The sequence below is a fragment of the Protopterus annectens genome, chromosome 4.part1 (assembly GCF_019279795.1).
Source record: "Protopterus annectens isolate FY-2018-M chromosome 4.part1, PAN1.0, whole genome shotgun sequence".
In the NCBI taxonomy this organism is placed as follows: domain Eukaryota; kingdom Metazoa; phylum Chordata; order Ceratodontiformes; family Protopteridae; genus Protopterus; species Protopterus annectens.
Window position 1 is genome coordinate 444,362,076 of NC_056734.1, and position 18,708 is coordinate 444,380,783.

An 18,708-nucleotide genomic window follows, 5' to 3' on the forward strand; every position below is an offset into this window, starting at 1 on the left:
TATCAAAATCTACCCTTCAGAAACGAGCCACAGCCTACCATAGCATAGCCAGGTTTGCCACAGGTTCCCCATTTCGTACCCATCACTGTGTTAATCTCAAAAAGCTTGGCTGGCTTGAACTTCAAAATCTTATTCTTTTACATCAATTAGTTATCGCCTATAAAATTCTCCATTACCCTACTAATACACCCATACTTAACAACCTTGTTGCCTCTTACAGGAATCTTACTTCCCTTTGCTCTGCTAACAAACTGCTAGTAGCTACTCTCAAATCACACAATAAATCTGGTGACTCCTTGTTCACAAATGTTGTTGGCTCATACTGGAATAAACTTCCCACAGAACTGACTACTTTAGGCTCATCACAACTTTTCAAGACACAATTAAAGAACTATTTCAAATCTCACTGGCTTTGCCCTTGCTCAAATCCTGACTGACCTCAGCATCCAACTCTCACTATAGTTCTCTCCATTACCTTGTTATACATCCATCTCCTCTACTTGTCTCTCTCACTAGTACTACCCCTCCTCTGTAGCTCATCTATCATCCACTTGGATATTACTATTCCTATAGCGTCACTCTCTCTTTACACCAGATATATTACTGCAACCTGTCATCTCACCTATTATTGAAACCTGTATGTTGCTTCCTGCTGTTCAAATCTGGTTCTTAAAACTATTGCCCTGGCACAAAATGTTTATCATAATTGTTAATACTGTAAATATTGTATAGACTCCAGTGTTTGTTATTATCTTTTGTCATTTTCAATTCCTGCTTCTGCAAAGAATATGGCATTAGCGATCCTTACTGTATTTTTCATTTGTTGAATTGCTTCTGTACTGTTACTATACTACATTGGAATATTTCTTTAGATTCTTATAATTGTCTCTTACTGTGCTGTTTTTATGTTAGTTACTAGTATATAGTGGAGCTTTTCTCCTCGGGCCTCTGCTGAAAATGGACATGTATCCAGCCAGACTAGCCCGGTCAACAAATGTAAAATAAAATAAAATAAAATAAAATAAAAAATATTATTATTTATTTAAAATTATACTTCATTACTGTATTATTAAGAAACTACCTTAGGTGACAACTCTACCTGCAAGAAACCTTGAAGTTTCAGGAGGTGTGAAATCAGTTACTAGATATGAAAGGTCAACAAATACCACCACTATAATGGAAGTGGGACAAACAAATGTTAATAGCTGTTTTGCATCTCACTTCTAACAAATGAATCTTATTTTCCCAAAGTACTGCTGTCTGCCATGTCTTCATCAGCCACACCTTTATCAGTGTGGTTTAATAAGCATATGCAGTATTTGTGTGGAACTGACATAATGATAATATAATAGGGTGACCTATGGGTGGACAAAGACTGAACTCTCAAGGGTCATTTGTCTGACGTTCAGCCCCTTTTGGTGAGTTATTCCACCAGTGATGTCCTTTTCAGGGTAATTTCCACAATTCCTTGAGATGATACAACTATAGAGTTGGTGTATAAAAGTTCAGACAAACAAAAACTTTTTTTTTTTTTTTACTTTTTTTTTCAGGGAATGCATTCCAGAAAGTCCAAACCTTGGCAAGTTGAAATTGGTCCATTTATTTAAAAAAATTAATTTTCATCTTCCTGTATATAATTAGTTCCATAAAAAAAGAAATTACTTATTTCTAGCAGTGTTAAAACTGGCTTAAGTTAGCAAAACTTACATTTGTTATTGGTTCAGTTGTACTGTCAATAATGCAAGTCTGAAGAAGCATGTTGAGAGAGTTACAGGATATCAAAATTCTTCTCCTGACCTTTTCTTCAAAGGGTTTAACCAATACATCATTTTTGGAAAAATCTGAATAATGAGATTTGGAAGCCTGTAAAGAAAGAAGGATATGCATAAAGTTAAGCATTACTAGGATTGAGAAATAGAAGTACACTGCATAAAAACCTCTGGAAAAATATTAACACTTCATTAGGTAGTGTGGAACTAAAACTTAACAACTACAAATAGTATAAATCTGCATTCGCAAAAAATATGAAGTTATTCTGCTCTTCAGTAACTTGAACTAAAGCTAGTGTTGGCTGAATTTTGTTATTTGCTAGTAATTACAGGTGTGGGGGTAGCCACATTCTTTGATTTCCTGTCCTTGCATATTTAAACTGGTGCATGTGAAATAATTCCAGCTTTAAAACTTCAGCTTGGCCAGCTAAAAACTTGGTTATATTCAACTGGACGTATAAGAGAATTTAAGTACCTTTTTCTGCACTTTTTTTTAAAAAATACAGTATTTAAATTGATTGAAACTGTGTATGAAGGAGTGTTGAAGGAATTTTTATCTGAAGTTATTCTGCTCTTCAGTTATTCCCACCCACCCGCCTTGTTTTTGTTTTGGTGTTAATCTTAGTGGCATTGAAACTGCCCGCCCCTCAGCCTGCCTCTGGGCCCATCTCATTTGCTCACTCAACTGAGTGCAGTGAGATCATATTCTGATTTCAGGCACTCCTACTGTGTACAAAGAGAGCATCTGGGAAATAGAAAAAAAAAAAATTTAAGCTTATTTCCTGCCTTTCTTGTTAAGTGGTACAGACTATTTGTAGGCTTCTGAGCCCCCAAGCCCTTCTGTGTTTGAGGGAAGCCTTCTAGCTTGTTTATTTCTTATAACTAGCCAGTTTTCTAGTTTCAGCACTCAAATCTGTTTCTTTGATCTCAGCACTTGTTCAGAAAAAAAAAATTTCATCTTCTTTACTGTACTTGTGTTTTTACCTACTTCTTTTACTTTTGCATCATCTTAAAATACTCAATTGTATTTATTACTGCTTGGTGTAACTCATTCTAAGCCTTTTGGTTTAAACACTTGGGCTTCGGACCAGTTAGTTGTTTTGCACTGAGAGGGTTTGTGGTCTGCACTGTTGTGGCAGAACAGGTAGCTTACATCCTTCTAGGTTGAGAACTGCTGATTGAGGGCTCAGTGTCTGTTATTCTAAAAGTGTATTAATTCTGGTTTAAGCACTTGGGCTTTCAAGCCAGTTATTTTACATTAAGAGGGTTCGTGGTCTGCACTCTTGTGGGAGGAGAGGCTGGACTCTGCCCTTCTGAGCTGGGAATTTCTGGTTAAAGGCTTATAGTGCATGCATATCTGAACTGTTCCTTACTGAAGTTGGTGCACCTTGTTTGCTGTGGCATAGACTGGATTCGGGCCTGCTGGATCTAGCTTTGTTTGTGTAACTTGAGCACTAATCCAGACATTCTCTAAAGTATTCAATGGTATTTATTACTGCTTGGTTGTAACTTGATTAAAGTGTAGCTATCATTCAAGTCTTTTGGATTAAGCACTTGGGCTTCAGAACAGTTGTTTTACATTAGGAAGGTTTGTGGCAAGCACTGTGGTGGCAGGACAGGTAGCTTTCATCCTTCTAAGTTGGGAACTGCTGATTGAGAGCCCAGTGTCCAAGTGTATTAGTTCTGGTTTAGGCACTTGGGCTTCAGGCCAGTTATTTTACATTAAGAAGGTTCGTGGTCTGCACTCTTGTGGGAGAAGAGGCTGGACTCTGCCCTTCTGAGCTGGGAATTTTCTGGTTAAAGGTTTATAGTGCCTGAATATTTGAACTGTATCTTACTGAAATTGGTTCACCTTGTTTGCTCTAGCATAGACTAGATCCAGGCCTACTGAATCTAGCTTTGTTTATATGCTTGTTGTTTGTTTGCTTGTTATTTCCTGGAAGCTAATTCCACCTAATACGCAACTTCTCAGCGCTTCTGTGGATCACTAGTGATATCTGCATTGCTTACTGTACTTATTTCCTTGTTTCACTTGAAAGAAAGTTACTGTTTGTCGTTTTTGCATTTAGTTACTTGTAACACATTGCACTCAAGTTACCTGGCACTTGCTCACTAAAGCAATTATATAAGTCAGCACTAAAAATTAAAAGCACTACACCCTCACTCCCCACTGGCCCTTGTTTTCAATTAAGGATTTCCTAATATTATTCTAGCATGTCCAAAGGTCAGTTGTCAATCTCCTCTCCAGTCCAGCTGGTGAATCTGGGAATCTTGAGGCAATGTTATAACTGCCTCATGTACACAGACAACCCTCTCCTCCTCCCACATAACACAAATACTTGAGAGATGCAGCTATTTAGCCAAACTGGAGGCTGAGCTCTCTCAACTCAGGACTGGCAAGACCAGACAGGAGGAGAAGGCAACTACACACACCACAAAACCAGCCTCACATAATGCTACCACTCCACTGAATCAAACACATAAACACACAAAGACATACTCGGAGGCTCTGAGTAAAATTTACCTAAACAGCAGAGGCCTCCAAAGCAGACACCCAAACAACTGCTACCTCAAGACACCCCACAAGCAACACATAAACCACAAAAGCAGTGTGCAAAGCAGTCACAGCCCTTAAGGCCAAATACAACACCAAACATACTTGTCATAGGTGACTCCATAGTCAGACACACTGACGTCCCACTCACCAGGCTGAACAAGGAGAGGGTCACAGTAAGCTGCCTATCGGGTGCTAGAATCCGCCACATAACACAAGCACTTCGGGTCACTCCATGGCAAGTACAAATATGACACAGTCATTGTCCATGCTGGTGTGAACGACCTGAGACGTACCTCCCTGGACTACATGAAAAGAGACATAGAGGAGCTCTCTGATTATGTAGCCCAGGCAGGTATGACCCTAACCCTGAGCAGTATCCTTCCTTCACCAAGAATGATGCCACAATATAGAGACAAGATGATCAGCTTTAACAATTGGCTTAATGTCTGGTGTCATTCAAAGGGGATCCAGTGTCTGTCTGCCTGGGATGACATGCTTGACAAGCCACGCTGCTTCAAGGGACGGCTTGCACCTGTCACCCTGGGATTCGGATATTGGCTAAGGCTCTTGCCACCCCCATAGTGCCTTTTTAGGCAAGGCTCAAATTCTAAACCTACCACCCTAGAAACCAAAATGGGAAGAAACTGAGGGTAATGCTGCTCAATGCCAGAAGTCTAAATCTCAAAATGCACGCACTCGAGGCCCTTCTCAGTATGGAGAACATCGATGTCTGTGCTGTAACTGAAACCTGGTTCAAGGCTCCTGAGAGCACCCCGCACTATTAGGTTTTACCTCATATCATGCGTTCCGGCCCCAAAACCCGGACCACACCACAAAAGGAGGGGGGTGTATCCATATTCATAAAGGATACTCACACCTCCAGGTTGGTGGCAACGCACGAAGCTTCGGAAACCATCCAGGTGCAACTAACCATAGGCAAAACTGCTCTACAAATTGTAGCATGCTACAGGCCACCCTCTCAAACTCAGGAACCCCACACAGCCTTCCTGAAGACACTGGAGGGTATAAATGTATCTCCAAACACCATCATATTGGGTGACTTCAACTACCCGAATATAGACTGGGAACATTACTCAAGCCCTAACTTTCTAGCCCAACGGTTCCTGGAGTTCATAAATTCAAATGCCATGGAACAGCTAGTCACTGTTCCCACGAGAGGAGAAAATATACTAGATCTCATTGTCACAAACATGGGGACAAAATGCTCCACACGAAGTATATCCCTCATTGGTGAGATCTGATCATAAACTAATCTCACTGGTAATCCACATCCCACCCCACCCCAAGCAAAAAGACCATAGTGAAGAACTTCTCTAAAGCAAACTTCACACTACTCAAGACTGGTGTGGTATCCTTCAAGGCCCCTGAGCCAGAGGAAACCACAACCCAAGCTGGAAGCCCTTACAAATGCCTTTATGAACACCTCCAGGACTGCATGGATCAGGCAATCCCAAATAAAACCAAGACTCTTTCCACAAAGGGCAAACGTCCAGTCTGGTGGACCCCAGCCATTAATAAACTTTACAATAAGAGGAGAAAGCTATTACATGATAGAACAAAATCCATAAAAGGGAAGTCACCCTGATCATTATTAGTAAAAATACGAGCACTCATAAAATCAACTAAGGCCAATTTTGAGAGAAAAATTGCCATGGATTCAAAGGACAATCATAAGGCCTTTTTCAGCTATGTTAGGAACCTGGGTGGAAACTCCCAGATATGCTCAGAATTAGTCCAAAATGATACAAAATCACTGAACCCACAGACATTGCCAACATACTGGCAGACAGGTTCAGTGCAAACTTCACCCCTCTCCCCTAAAGGAGAGATAACTATCCCAGCGTAGCCTCCTGGACATCTCAAATGCGCAGGTGAAAGCTGCTCTCTCTAAAGCTAAAAACACAGCATCAATGGGACCGGATGGTGTCCCCGGCTGTTTGCTACACGAGCTAAATGAGGAATTAAACCCGCACATAAGGCAGCTGTTTAATCTCAGCCTTACCACAGGATACGTGCCCAAGGAGTGGCGTACGGCAACTGTGGTCCCACTCCACAAAGGCAGTGCCTCTACGGACCCTGGTAATTACCGCCCCATAAGCTTAACAAGTCTAGTCTGCAAAGCTATGGAGAGGATCATAATGGAGCTCATAAACAAAGATATAGGGGACTTGCAGACATTGGACCCGACCCAGTTTGGCTTTGTCAAGGGAAGATCATGCCTTTTGAACTTGGTTGACTTCTTCGAAACAGTCACCAAGGCCATTGATGAGGGAAAGGCAGTCCATACAGCCTACCTTGACCTTGCAAAGGCTTTCGACACAATACCCCACTCGGGTATTGTAGAAAAACTTACCAGCTTAAATGTAAACCCATATGTCACAAGATGGGTTGCAAACTGGCTTAAGGACAGAACCCACAGGGTTAGAGTTGCTGGCGCTGTGTCAGACTCCAAGCCGGCCACAAGTGGTGTCCCACAGGGCTCGGTCCTTGGCCCCCTATTGTTTGGCATCTACTTCTCAGAAGTACAGGCCAACATGGGAGGACTTTGGCTGACAAAGTTTGCAGACGACTGCAAACTGGGCGCCATAGTGGAAAGTGCATCGGACACGGATATCCTTCAGAAGGGACTCACGGAAACAGATAGCTGGTGCCAGAGCCATGGCCTGAAGTTAAACGCCAAAAATGTATAGTCATACCCTTCGGGAAAAACAAGGTAACCCCAAGCTACCATATAGGTGGCAATCCACTAAGCACAGAAGAGGTTATCAGGGACCTGGGGACCCAGGTTGACAGTGGCCTTTCTTTTGACACTCACATTGCTAAAGTGGTTAGAAAGACCTTCTACATTGCCCACCTGATCATGAAGGGATTCACATCCAGATCTAGTGAGGTCATTGTTCCCCTGTACTCTTCACTTATCAGACCAATGATCGAGTACAATGCCCCATTCGGGATGTATCTCACCCGACATCTGCAGCAATTGGAGAGACCCCAAAAGTTCCTCACCAAAAGGATAAAGGGACTCCAAAATCTGTCATATGCTGCCAGATTGAAGAAACTCCAGCTCTATTCAGTCGCATACCATCTGCTCAGAGGTGACATGTGCCTGACATACAAAGCCATGTCCAACCCGGAATTAATGGACATGCTCCACCTCAAAAAATCCAAATCCACCAAAACCACTAGAGCAAGCGACTTAAACCTTAGCACGGATATAAATAGGACGTGCTGGAGGGATAGATTTATCACTCAGAGACTCCTATGCTGTGGAATAAAATCCCGGTCCATGTGAGGCAGAGCACCTCGCTGACTCTGTTCAAGAGAAATCTAGACCTGTGGATGGGAGATCGTAGGTTTACCCCAGGAATCATCTCTGTGTCACTGCTGGACAGAGGCACAACAAACTAATGGGCACAGTATTTTTTCATATAAGGGGTGGCGTAAGCCACAATAATTTGGGCTAGGCTTATAAATGCCTTAGGGCAGATAGCCTAGTATAAACCTATGAACCTATGAACCTATGAACCTAAATCATTCTTCTTTGATATGCACATACTAGGCAGGCAACTTGACCTTGTTATGCCTTACATCATGAGGAAAAACAGAAAATATATACAGCTCTTATCTTAAAAATGATATTTTGGGTACATACAGTTAGTTGTGAGTGTTGTCTGTGTAACAATGTCCATGGTACTCATAAAATATGTACAAGAATGTCAATACTGAGAGCATAAAGTGTGAACTGAGGGATGTTATGTATAACTAAGGTTGTTGTGAGTTTTTTTCCACTTTTATTCAAGGCCTGAACTTACCTAACTTAAAAAACATACAAAGATAAATGTAAATAATTGCTTTATATTGTAAACACACTTTGCATGACAAGTGTTAAGCTTTTACACCGTCTGAATGAGCTTGCCTTTCATTACTCTTGATGTTTAGATCTTCCTTACGACTCAGTGCACTACAGTATTATTTTTGATTAAGCCTACGTTGTGGAAAAGTATTAGACTGCATTTATTTCTACTACAGTTTACTATTTATATTGCAAATGCTCTTGTACTTTCATATCCAAGCATCCATCTACAATCCCTTTTACCATTTTTTCACATGGGGTCGGGGTGTCACTTCAACAGGGATAATCACCTAGAGCCAAGTCTCACACTGCTGGATGGCTAGCCATGACTACTGTTATAAAACCATATAAAATTTGTAGTGTCTGTGCCTTATGACCTTGATTGTTATTAAATACAGTCCACAGGCCAGCTCAGCAACCCATTTAAGAAATGCAAAAAATAAAAGGGAAACTGGATTCAATACTGAATGTTTTTCCTGTGGATTTTTCTCACAATACCACTAAAGAAACTTACCAACAAGTATTCCTAAATATATCAAATACCTCCAAAGAGGTTATCTCTTTAAATCACAGTTTGTTTTGGAAAGGTCTACAATAAAGCTAAGTGTGGGGAATATGCTGCATTTAACAAAATTACATTATGAAGGAAAGCTAAAAATGTACATGCTTTTCATATAATGTTTCTGTCCTTAACTCTTGCTCCTCCTAGATCTTCTGATTCTGCCTCTCCTCTGTCTACTAAATCCACTGAAAAGGACATTTCGGAAAGCAACAGAGAAATAAAGTTAAAATGATGGAGATGCCTTCTGTCACCATACACGGATAGACTGTGGTGGTGATTCACATGGCCACACTTGATACATGAAAAAGGCAACCTGTTTTTTCTGGTAAATGGTATACAGACTAGTTTCCACACTCTACAAGACTGTATCTGCTGATTGTCTCCTGTTGCCCCTATCATAACAGTGGGCTGCAGTGGGGCAGGTTATAGTTCAGCAGACTGCTTCAGTCATTAAACGGATGGTCAAAATGATACACAAAAAGGTCTTCATCCTCCTGGTGCTACAGGATCTGCCATCAGCCCCTTCTTATACTTCTCCTTAAGTCTCTACATGCTCTCCTGGCTTCACTTCTTCCTGCACTGATTCTCCTGTTATTGTATTACAGATGTCTATGGGGATTACTTACTGAGAGGGGAAGAATCAGCAGGCTTTAATGTAGTCATATTGAATACAACAGATGTACTTCAATGTACACATAGAGCCACTTAAAATGCAATCAAAATATACCAGCCACATTTACAGTGTCCATTTATATATGTAGGAAATTACAGTATTTCTGCTGACTAATGTGCTTTATTAAATAAATTAATGTCTGCTGCTCAGAAATATATAGCTTTTCCCATAACTGATACTTATAGTGGTTGGATTTGGTCAACAGACATTGTATATCAAGCAGTTTAATATTGTTATTTTTCTGATTGATTAAAATTTATATCTGACTCTTTTTTTTTTTATAAGGAACATTTTGCTTGCAATCAAAAGGGCTAATTAGAATGGCACAATTCATAAATGAAGGCACAAGCAAAAACTTTACTATGTTACAGTAAGAAGTTTGCATTCCCCCCACTTGCTCTATGGCAAGGAAGGATGGTGCCCTGACAGTGACCCCGACAATCTAAATTCATTTAGCAGTTTGAGTCATGGAGAAATCAAGCAGGGGAATGGTAGTGAGTGGCTAGAGCCAGCTTGGCCATTTCAGGGGCATGGACTTGGGCAGGGTGCTTGTCCATGCATATCTCCTCTAATAAGCCACTGGTAGAGACCTGAGTCATGTGGCATACTATCTGTAAGTAAAGGTAGGGCTTTGGTTGAGTCACAAGCATGGACATGGGCAATTAGCACCAGCCCATTACATAACGCCCCTTGGATTCTATCGGTGTGACTAAAAATCAGGATATAGAAATCTGAAGGCAGCATAAACAAAAAATGCCCAACAATGCCTAGATGATGGCCTATCAGATTATCAAAGTTTCAATACCTCAAAGTCATATGGTTGGGACCACATGATCGAAGTTTTGAAACTTTGAAAGCTTTGAATGGTGACCGCGGTATAGCACGGAACTGGAAATTTACCTTTCCCATGATGTAGTTCAATCTCGTAGTTGGTATATTTATATGGAAAAAAAATATATATATATATATATATATATATATATATATATATATATATATATATATATATATATATATATTTATTTGGCTAATAAGGAGATGATTATGATAAAAAAAAATGAATATTTAAAAAAATTAATGAATCAGGGCTTAATGGTTATGAAGCCCAAAAAGGGGGTGGGGTTGTTTTAATGGACCAGGATGACTATATAAAAAGGATTCTAAGTATTTTAGATAATGATACATATGGGTTGGTAAGCCTTGATAAATTGAATCTTGCTTATAGAAAGATACTTGTGAACAAATTAATGATATCTTTAGTGAGGGCAGGATACTGATAAATTAATTTAATTATTTCAGTATACACCCTCAATATTTGGAATCCCCAAAATACATAAAAACATTTATGATCCACCTATGAGACCAATTGTTGATGGTAGAGATTCTATAACAAGTACTTTTGCAAAATATTTAGATATTAATTTGAAAGAGCTTTTGTTGGATGAAGAGCAGGTCTGTATAGATTCATGGAGTTTTTTGGAGAAAATTAATAATACTGAATTCCATGAAACAGACTTTCTTGTGATTATAGATGTTAAGGACCTCTATACCATGATCCCGTATGATGTGGGTATACAATGGTTTATTGAGGTGTTGAAAATTGAAAACACCCCCCAAGATAAAATTAACACCTATGAAGAAATGATGGAGATCATTTTGAAAAACTTTTGTATTTATTTTGAGGGTAATTATTATGCACATCTGATGGATGTTACTATGGGGTCTATTTGTGGCTCACTTTTTGCCAGTTTAATCATGGTTTATTGTGAAAAACAGGTTATTTTAAATGGCCCTTATAATGACATGTTTAGATTTTATATGAGATACGTGGATGATATTTTTTTGGTTTGAAAGGAAGCTAGTGTCCGTTTAATGGAATTTGTTAATTTCATTAATAACACTACTGATTTCTTTGATTTTACTCATGATTTTAATTATATGGCTATAGTGTTTCTTGATGTGTATTTGGAGAAAGATATAGACAGTAAGGCATATATGGCAAGTATCTATAGGAAACCTACTTATTCTAACACCGTGCTTCATTTTTCTTGTACACACTGTCCGCACCAAAAAAAAAAAAAGCTATAGTGAGGGGGCAGTTCATTAGAGCTGACCATATGATTCCTATAGAGTTGGATTTTTTTAGAGGATGTCATGTCATGGAGGGAATGTTTTTGCAAAGGAGTTAGATCAAAAGGCTAAAAAAATAAGTTATTTCCAAAAGGCTGTCTGGTCATTTTATTCCAATTTTATCAGATGGGTACCATAATCTAAACAGACTAGAGGTAAATAGAATTGTATCAAAAATATTTATAGTTGCTCATTGGTCACTAATTATAATAGTGACAGTGATCTGATAAGATGGATTATGCAAAAAATTTAGGCGGTATTCAAAGATGATGATAATATAAGCTCCAAGTTTGGGGAGGGTCCTGTTTTTCTTTACCAAAGGGGTAGGTGTTTAAAGAATTTGTTTGAAATATCTAAACATAATACTGATACCAGGATAAGAGGTATGACTAAATGTGATTTTTGCCATCATTGTAAGTATAGTATGGTTGGTGTTGAATTTATGTTGAATGACTCGCTGGCTGTTGCATGTCCCTGGCTACGGCGTCCTATTCCAGTGTGTAGCACTCCACTCTGCTAGCCCTGAACTAGTGACTGAGAATCTGTCCTGCCTGAAAGCCAAGAATACATACCTTTTACTGAACCAATTGGACTCCACCCGTACCATAAGATAGAGCAAACTCCTCTCCCTAAGACTCTAACTCTAAAGAACCTAGAAACACTCCACTCTGCTAGCCCTGAACTAGTGACTGAGAATCTGTCCTGCCTGAAAGCCAAGAATACATACCTTTTACTGAACCAATTGGACTCCACCCGTACCATAAGATAGAGCAAACTCCTCTCCCTAAGACTCTAACTCTAAAGAACCTAGAAACACTCCACTCTGCTAGCCCTGAACTAGTGACTGAGAATCTGTCCTGCCTGAAAGCCAAGAATACATACCTTTTACTGAACCAATTGGACTCCACCCGTACCATAAGATAGAGCAAACTCCTCTCCCTAAGACTCTAACTCTAAAGAACCTAGAAAGTATGTGTTACAATGACTGTAGTGTTATTACATTTTACCTATTTAATGCCTTGTAACTGAGGACTGCTCCCTAGCCAGGTCAGCCAGTACACTCGCTTTATTCTACCCCTCCTCCCACACCTCATCACTTTACCCACGGGTTAACTAAGCTGCTTAGTTTTGCTCCCCTCCTCTATTCCTTGACTTTAAAGCACACTAGGAAGGCTTATTTATTTATTTTTGTTTCTATTCTGCTTTTCTAAGGACTCGCCCTACATGTCTATCCCACTGCTCTGATCCATATATTATCTAACTACAGGCTTGAACTTTTCTCTGTTCTCCCAGTACTGCTCACTCCTCTATTCTCACAACTTCACACTCTCCTCTGGATACATCTTTACCTTACCTCAATAGTCAGCATTTCACTGATTGTTCCTGGGGCCCTTCTCCTTCACTGGCTCTATCCCGCTCCGTTCGCCCTACGGGCTCACTCCGCTCCCCTCCCTCCCCCCTATTCCCACCCGCCCCCACTGCTTCTACATTTATTCATCTAAACCACTCCCCTTCAATTAATACCAATCATAGGAGACCACACCTTAAGTTCCAGAAACTCCACACCCAATACTCACCTACACTATCCAACTTATTCATCTTAACATTCCACTACTCTCTACACTAACACTATGCCAATACTATCTACCTATCCTAAATGGAATCTCCTACTTCCATACATCATCACACCTCTTCTTATTATACTTTATCTACTTACTTTCTATGAACACCTCCAGTACATAAACCTTTCCCACCCCACAAAGCAAACCTCCTCAACTCCCATAGCCTACACTCATTCTCATTCAAACACACCTAGCACAATAACCTACTTATCAGCAAAATACCACAGACTAAATCACATTAAATACTATCGGCCTCAAGCCAAGAAATCTCTGTTCCTTACATGTAAACACCTACAAATCACACTTAACTACCAACTCCAATCAATAATAGATGGCGATATCCAACCTAATCCAGGTCCAAGCCCTACACTTCCTACAGTTACCCATGTAGCAACCCCTACTACCACCCAATCCCTTATTAGACCTCCCAACTCACTATTAATAGCCCATCTTAATATAAGAAGCATAAATAACAAAGTTGCCCAAATACATGCTCTCATAGATGTACATTCATTTGACATCCTGTGTCTTACTGAAACTTGGCTCAAACCATCTATACAAGACAATGAATTTACTCCTCCAGGATATAGCACATTAAGACAAGATCGATTAGATAAAAAGGGAGGCAGAATAGCAATACTTTACAAGTCTGGACTACAAGTTACCTCAATTGACTCTAAGCCCCCTCCAACTAGTAACGAGGAAATACTTATCTCCAAACTCCAACTCAATAACCATAAATCTATTTATATTATCGCGTCTATCTTCCCCAGGAATAACTCAAACAACCTAGAAAATATCCTGAATTGGCTATCAACCAACTATCCCCAAGAGACAATAGTACTCGGAGACTTTAATATAAATTGGAATAGCTGTACCTCAGAACAACCCTCTACCCATCTTAATTTACATGGCTTTACTCAAACTATAACCTCCCCCACAAGGACCAATAAACAGAACAACACTGAAAGCACCCTAGACTGGATACTAATAAATAGACATCACCTAAGCTATAAAGTAGGAACTCTCCCTGAGGATATAAGCGACCATGCTCTAACCTTCTTAATCAGAGACAAGACTGATATCCAGAATCCAATTACCTATAGAGCAGTGAGGAATAAAACAAAATTTAACCCTGATATTTTCAAAAACGAACTTAGAGCTTGCAACTGGGCACCCCTTAAAAGTCTACCCCTTGAGGAAGCAGTAATCTACTTTAACAGTAAATTTCTACACATTCTCGACCTCCACGCTCCAAAAAGGACCATTAAAATTAGAAACAAACCAGCCCCCTGGCTCTCAAAAGATACAAAACAAAAAGTGCTACTTAGAAATAAAATCTGGACCTTATGGCGTACTACCAAAAACCATGAAGATCACATCAAGTTTAGACAGTTAAGAAATGATACAAAAAATCAATATTGTTAGATAAAAGAAAGTACTACATACAACTCCAAAATACCCAGAAAAGTAACCCCAAAATTTTGGGCAGGTATAAATACTCTCTTACACCCAGGTCGTACTGTCACCCCCCCACCTGTAGGTGCAGACCAGGACAATCCAAAGGAAGTAGCAAGAACCTTTAACACCTTCTTCACTGAAACCATTCAGTCTCTTTCCAACCAACTATCCCCCAATAGCTCACCTCTAACATCCCATAATACTACCTTACCTCCCCCATTTCATCTCAAACCCATCTCTGCATCCCTTATCCGTACCCTTCTGCAAAAACTCAAACCTACCACCATTGCTGCCGATCTCCTTCCTGCTGAATATCTACAGATAGCAGCAGATGCTATAGACTACCCAGTTTCCATTCTGATTAACAGAACAATCTCTGAAGGTGCAATTCCTATTACATGGAAGATTGCACATATTATCCCCCTTCATAAGGGTGGAAACTCTAGGGATCTATCCAATTACAGACCTATTGCCATACTCTCTCCTTTGGCCAAAATCATGGAGAAATGCATTCATATGCAACTGTTAAAACACCTTATAGACAACAACTTGCTAGCTAGCTGCCAACACGGTTTCAGGCCATTTCACAGTACTACTACTGCCCTTTTATCCTTCTCCAACTGTATTAATAAAAACCGCAATAACAACACTCTATCCTCAGCCCTCTTTATTGATCTCTCCAAAGCCTTCGACATGGTTAACCACAAACTTCTCATTAACACACTGAAAAACCTGTCCCTTGATACTCTTTCTATACAATGGTTTGAATCCTACTTAAGCAATAGGCAACAAGCAGTCTTGTGGGGGAACAACCTATCTCCCCATCTCCCCATCTCACTAGGTGTTCCCCAAGGTTCTATACTTGGACCACTTCTATTCTCTGTCTTTATCAATGACCTGTACACTGTTATTCCTCAGGCCTCCTTAATACAATATGCTGATGACTCCACATTAATCTGCACAGCCCCAAATCCAGCAGACCTTCAATCTCTTACCCAAAAGTGTTTAACACAGTTGAGGATTGGCTACAACATCAATGTCTTATCCTAAATCCTAAAAACCAAACTTCTACTTTTACTCCCACCCATAGACACACACCTCTCAACTTCACTGTCACTTCTAACAATGGAACTATTATATACCCTGACTCTAACACAAAACTCCTAGGAGTACTAATTGACAATAACCTTAACTTTGAGGCCCACATAAACAATACCATAAAAACAGTTAACAAAGGCTAGGCTCACTATATAGAATCAAATCCTTTCTTACCCCACTAGCTAGATCTACTATTGCCCAGACCCACTTAATCTCTACCCTCCTCTATGCCTCCCCTATTTATACTAACCTCTCTAAAACCAATATGAACAAACTAGTAGTCTCATACAACAATATTGCAAGATTTGCAACTGGCTCTACATTTAGGACCCACCACTGTATTAATTATAAAAATCTTGGATGGCTAGAGTTACCCAACCTACTTCTACTTAATCAATTAATAATTGCCTATAAAATCCTGTATCAGCCTAGTAACACACCAATTCTTACCAACCTTATCACTCCCTACAGTAACCTTAATACCCTGCGCTCAGCTACTAAAATGCTAGTACTAACACACATAGCCAACAACAAGGCAGGGGACTCTCTATTTTCTAACACCGTTGGTAAAACCTGGAACTCTCTTCCCAGCGACCTAACCTCACTACCATCACTTACACAATTCAAAATCAGGCTTAAATCCTACCTTAAAACACATTGGCTATGCACCTGTCTTAACCCAGACTAACAACTCTTGTCTTCTCACTATATTTCTAAATCTTAATGTCTGCATAATCTACCTGCATACTGGAATCCAGAAGCTGAACCTGTCTTTCAACTAATTTGGACTATCTCTTATATCTTAATATCTCTCTTTGTCACTCTAGTATCTTATGTTAACACACCTCTTTCTAGCATGTTCTTGTACTGTACTTATTTACTTATTTTTTACCCAACTATTTATTTCTATATGTTCTTTTCTGCATAAATAGCTAAATTGTATATAGTACTTCTATTCCTTAAACTGTGAATTTATTTACAGTTTTTTTATTTGATTAATGTCATACACTGTTTTGTACTATCGAGGAGCTTTTCTCCCCGGGCCTCTGCTGAAAATGGATATGTGTCCAGCTGGACTAGCCCGGTCAACAAATGTAAAATAAAATAAAAATAAAAAAAGGTAGATTAGAATGAAAAACAAGTTTAATTGTCTTTCAAAAAATTTGGTTTACACTGCACTATGTCAAGTATGCAGGGCATACTATACTGGAAAAACTGAGCAGGTTTTTAAACAATGTATATGCAAGCATATTTATGATATAAGGAATAATAACACCAATGCAATGGCCAAACACATTCTGACTAATCCCATGTATCATTTTAAGTTTTTTTGTTCTCAAGCAAATTACACCTAATAGGAGAGGTGGAAGCCACTCTCTCCAACTGGAAGCAAGAGAACTTTATTGGCAACTTTGTTTTTATGCCGTCAGAAGTTTGGGACTGAATGAGCATTGTTCGATAACATGTTTATTAAAACTGAAAGCTCTTGAAAGATTTTAAATATTATTTCATGGTAATATTTACTTGGTCTTTCTTTTTAATTGGGCCTTTTATGATATGTAGCGTCTGTATTTTTACATTTATATGTGTATGTATTTATTGTATTTACATTTTGTGTAGGGTTTTATAGGAATGCTTGCATTTCTTTAAATTTTAATGTTTTTTGATCTCATGTGATCTTTTTGGCAGGTTATTTAAGTAATTAATTACTTCTGAGGAAGTACTGTATAAAAAGGATGAAAGCGCTTACGTTTTTTATTGCTGTTTTTCATTAAATGTTTACATTTGTTTGTGCTGCTGTGCTATGCCTGCTTTATCTTCATTCTTTAGGCTGTGGTGCTGTTTTGTGTTGTTCCTGGTTTTAGCCTTCAACTTGTGTTTGTCTTGGATCATGGGGCAGGGGTTGTGCATCTCCTTATCTCCAGTCTTCTTTGGTACACACCTGCCATCAATTAAAGAGACTCTGATAAACCCCAAATAAAATTCAGCTGTCCTAGTAGGATTTTCCTGACATTTACTCAGTTGCCTGCTACAACAAAAGCCATGGTTCACAGACAGCTTACAAAGCATCAAAGAGATCTAATTGTTGAAAGGTATCAGTTAGGAGAAGGGTACAAAAAAATTTCCACAGCATTGGATATACCACGGAACATAGTGAAGACAGTCAGCAAAAAGTGAAGAAAATATGGGACAACAGTGATGTTGCAAAGAACTGGACATCCCTCCAAAATTGATGAAAAAACAAGATGAAAACTGGTCAGGGAGGTTGCCAAGAGACCTACAGCAACACTGAAGGAGCTGCAGGAATTTCTGGCAAGTACTGGTTGTGTACTACATCTGACAACAATCTCTTGTATTCTCCATATGTTTGGACTATGGGGTAGGGTTGCAAGATGGAAGCTTTTTCTTACACAGAAAAACATCCATGCCCAGCTACAATTTGCAAAACAATATATCAAGCCTCCCAAAGGCATGTGGGAAAATGTGTTCTGGTCTGATGAGACCAAGGTTGAACTCTTTGATAACAATTCCAAAAGGTTCATTTGGCACAAAAACAACACTTCACATCACTAAACGAACACCATCGCCGTGGTGAAGCATGGTGGTGGCAGTATCATGCTTTGGGGTTTCTTTTCTTCAGCTGGAACTGGGGCTTTAGTCAAGGTGTAGAGAATTATGAATAGTTCCAAATACCTGTCACTTTTGGCCCAAAACCTTCAGGCGTCTGCTAGAAAGTTGAAGATGAAGAGGAATTTCACCTTTCAACATGACAATGACCCCAAGCATATATCCAAATCAACAAAATAATGGCTTCACCAGAAGAAAATTAAAGTTTTGGAATGGCCTAGCCAGAAAGCAGACCTAAGTCCAGTAGAAAATCTGTGGGGTGACCTGAAGAGGGCTATGCACAAGAGATGTCCTTGCAATCTGACAGATTTGGAGCACTTTTGCAAGGAAGAGT

The 18,708-nt window shown here is 39.4% G+C and overlaps 1 protein-coding gene across 7 annotated transcripts in view; it reads right to left on the bottom strand.

Moving 5' to 3' along the window:
• DOCK10 (dedicator of cytokinesis 10) overlaps nt 1-18,708 on the bottom strand; it is a 2,344,342-nt gene that overhangs the window by 1,135,562 nt on the left and 1,190,072 nt on the right. For all 7 annotated transcript variants that reach the window (XM_044070265.1, XM_044070268.1, XM_044070269.1 and 4 more), the window contains exon 11: nt 1,708-1,863. In XM_044070265.1, the coding sequence (XP_043926200.1) occupies nt 1,708-1,863 (156 nt within the window). The remainder of the gene's footprint in view (nt 1-1,707; nt 1,864-18,708) is intronic.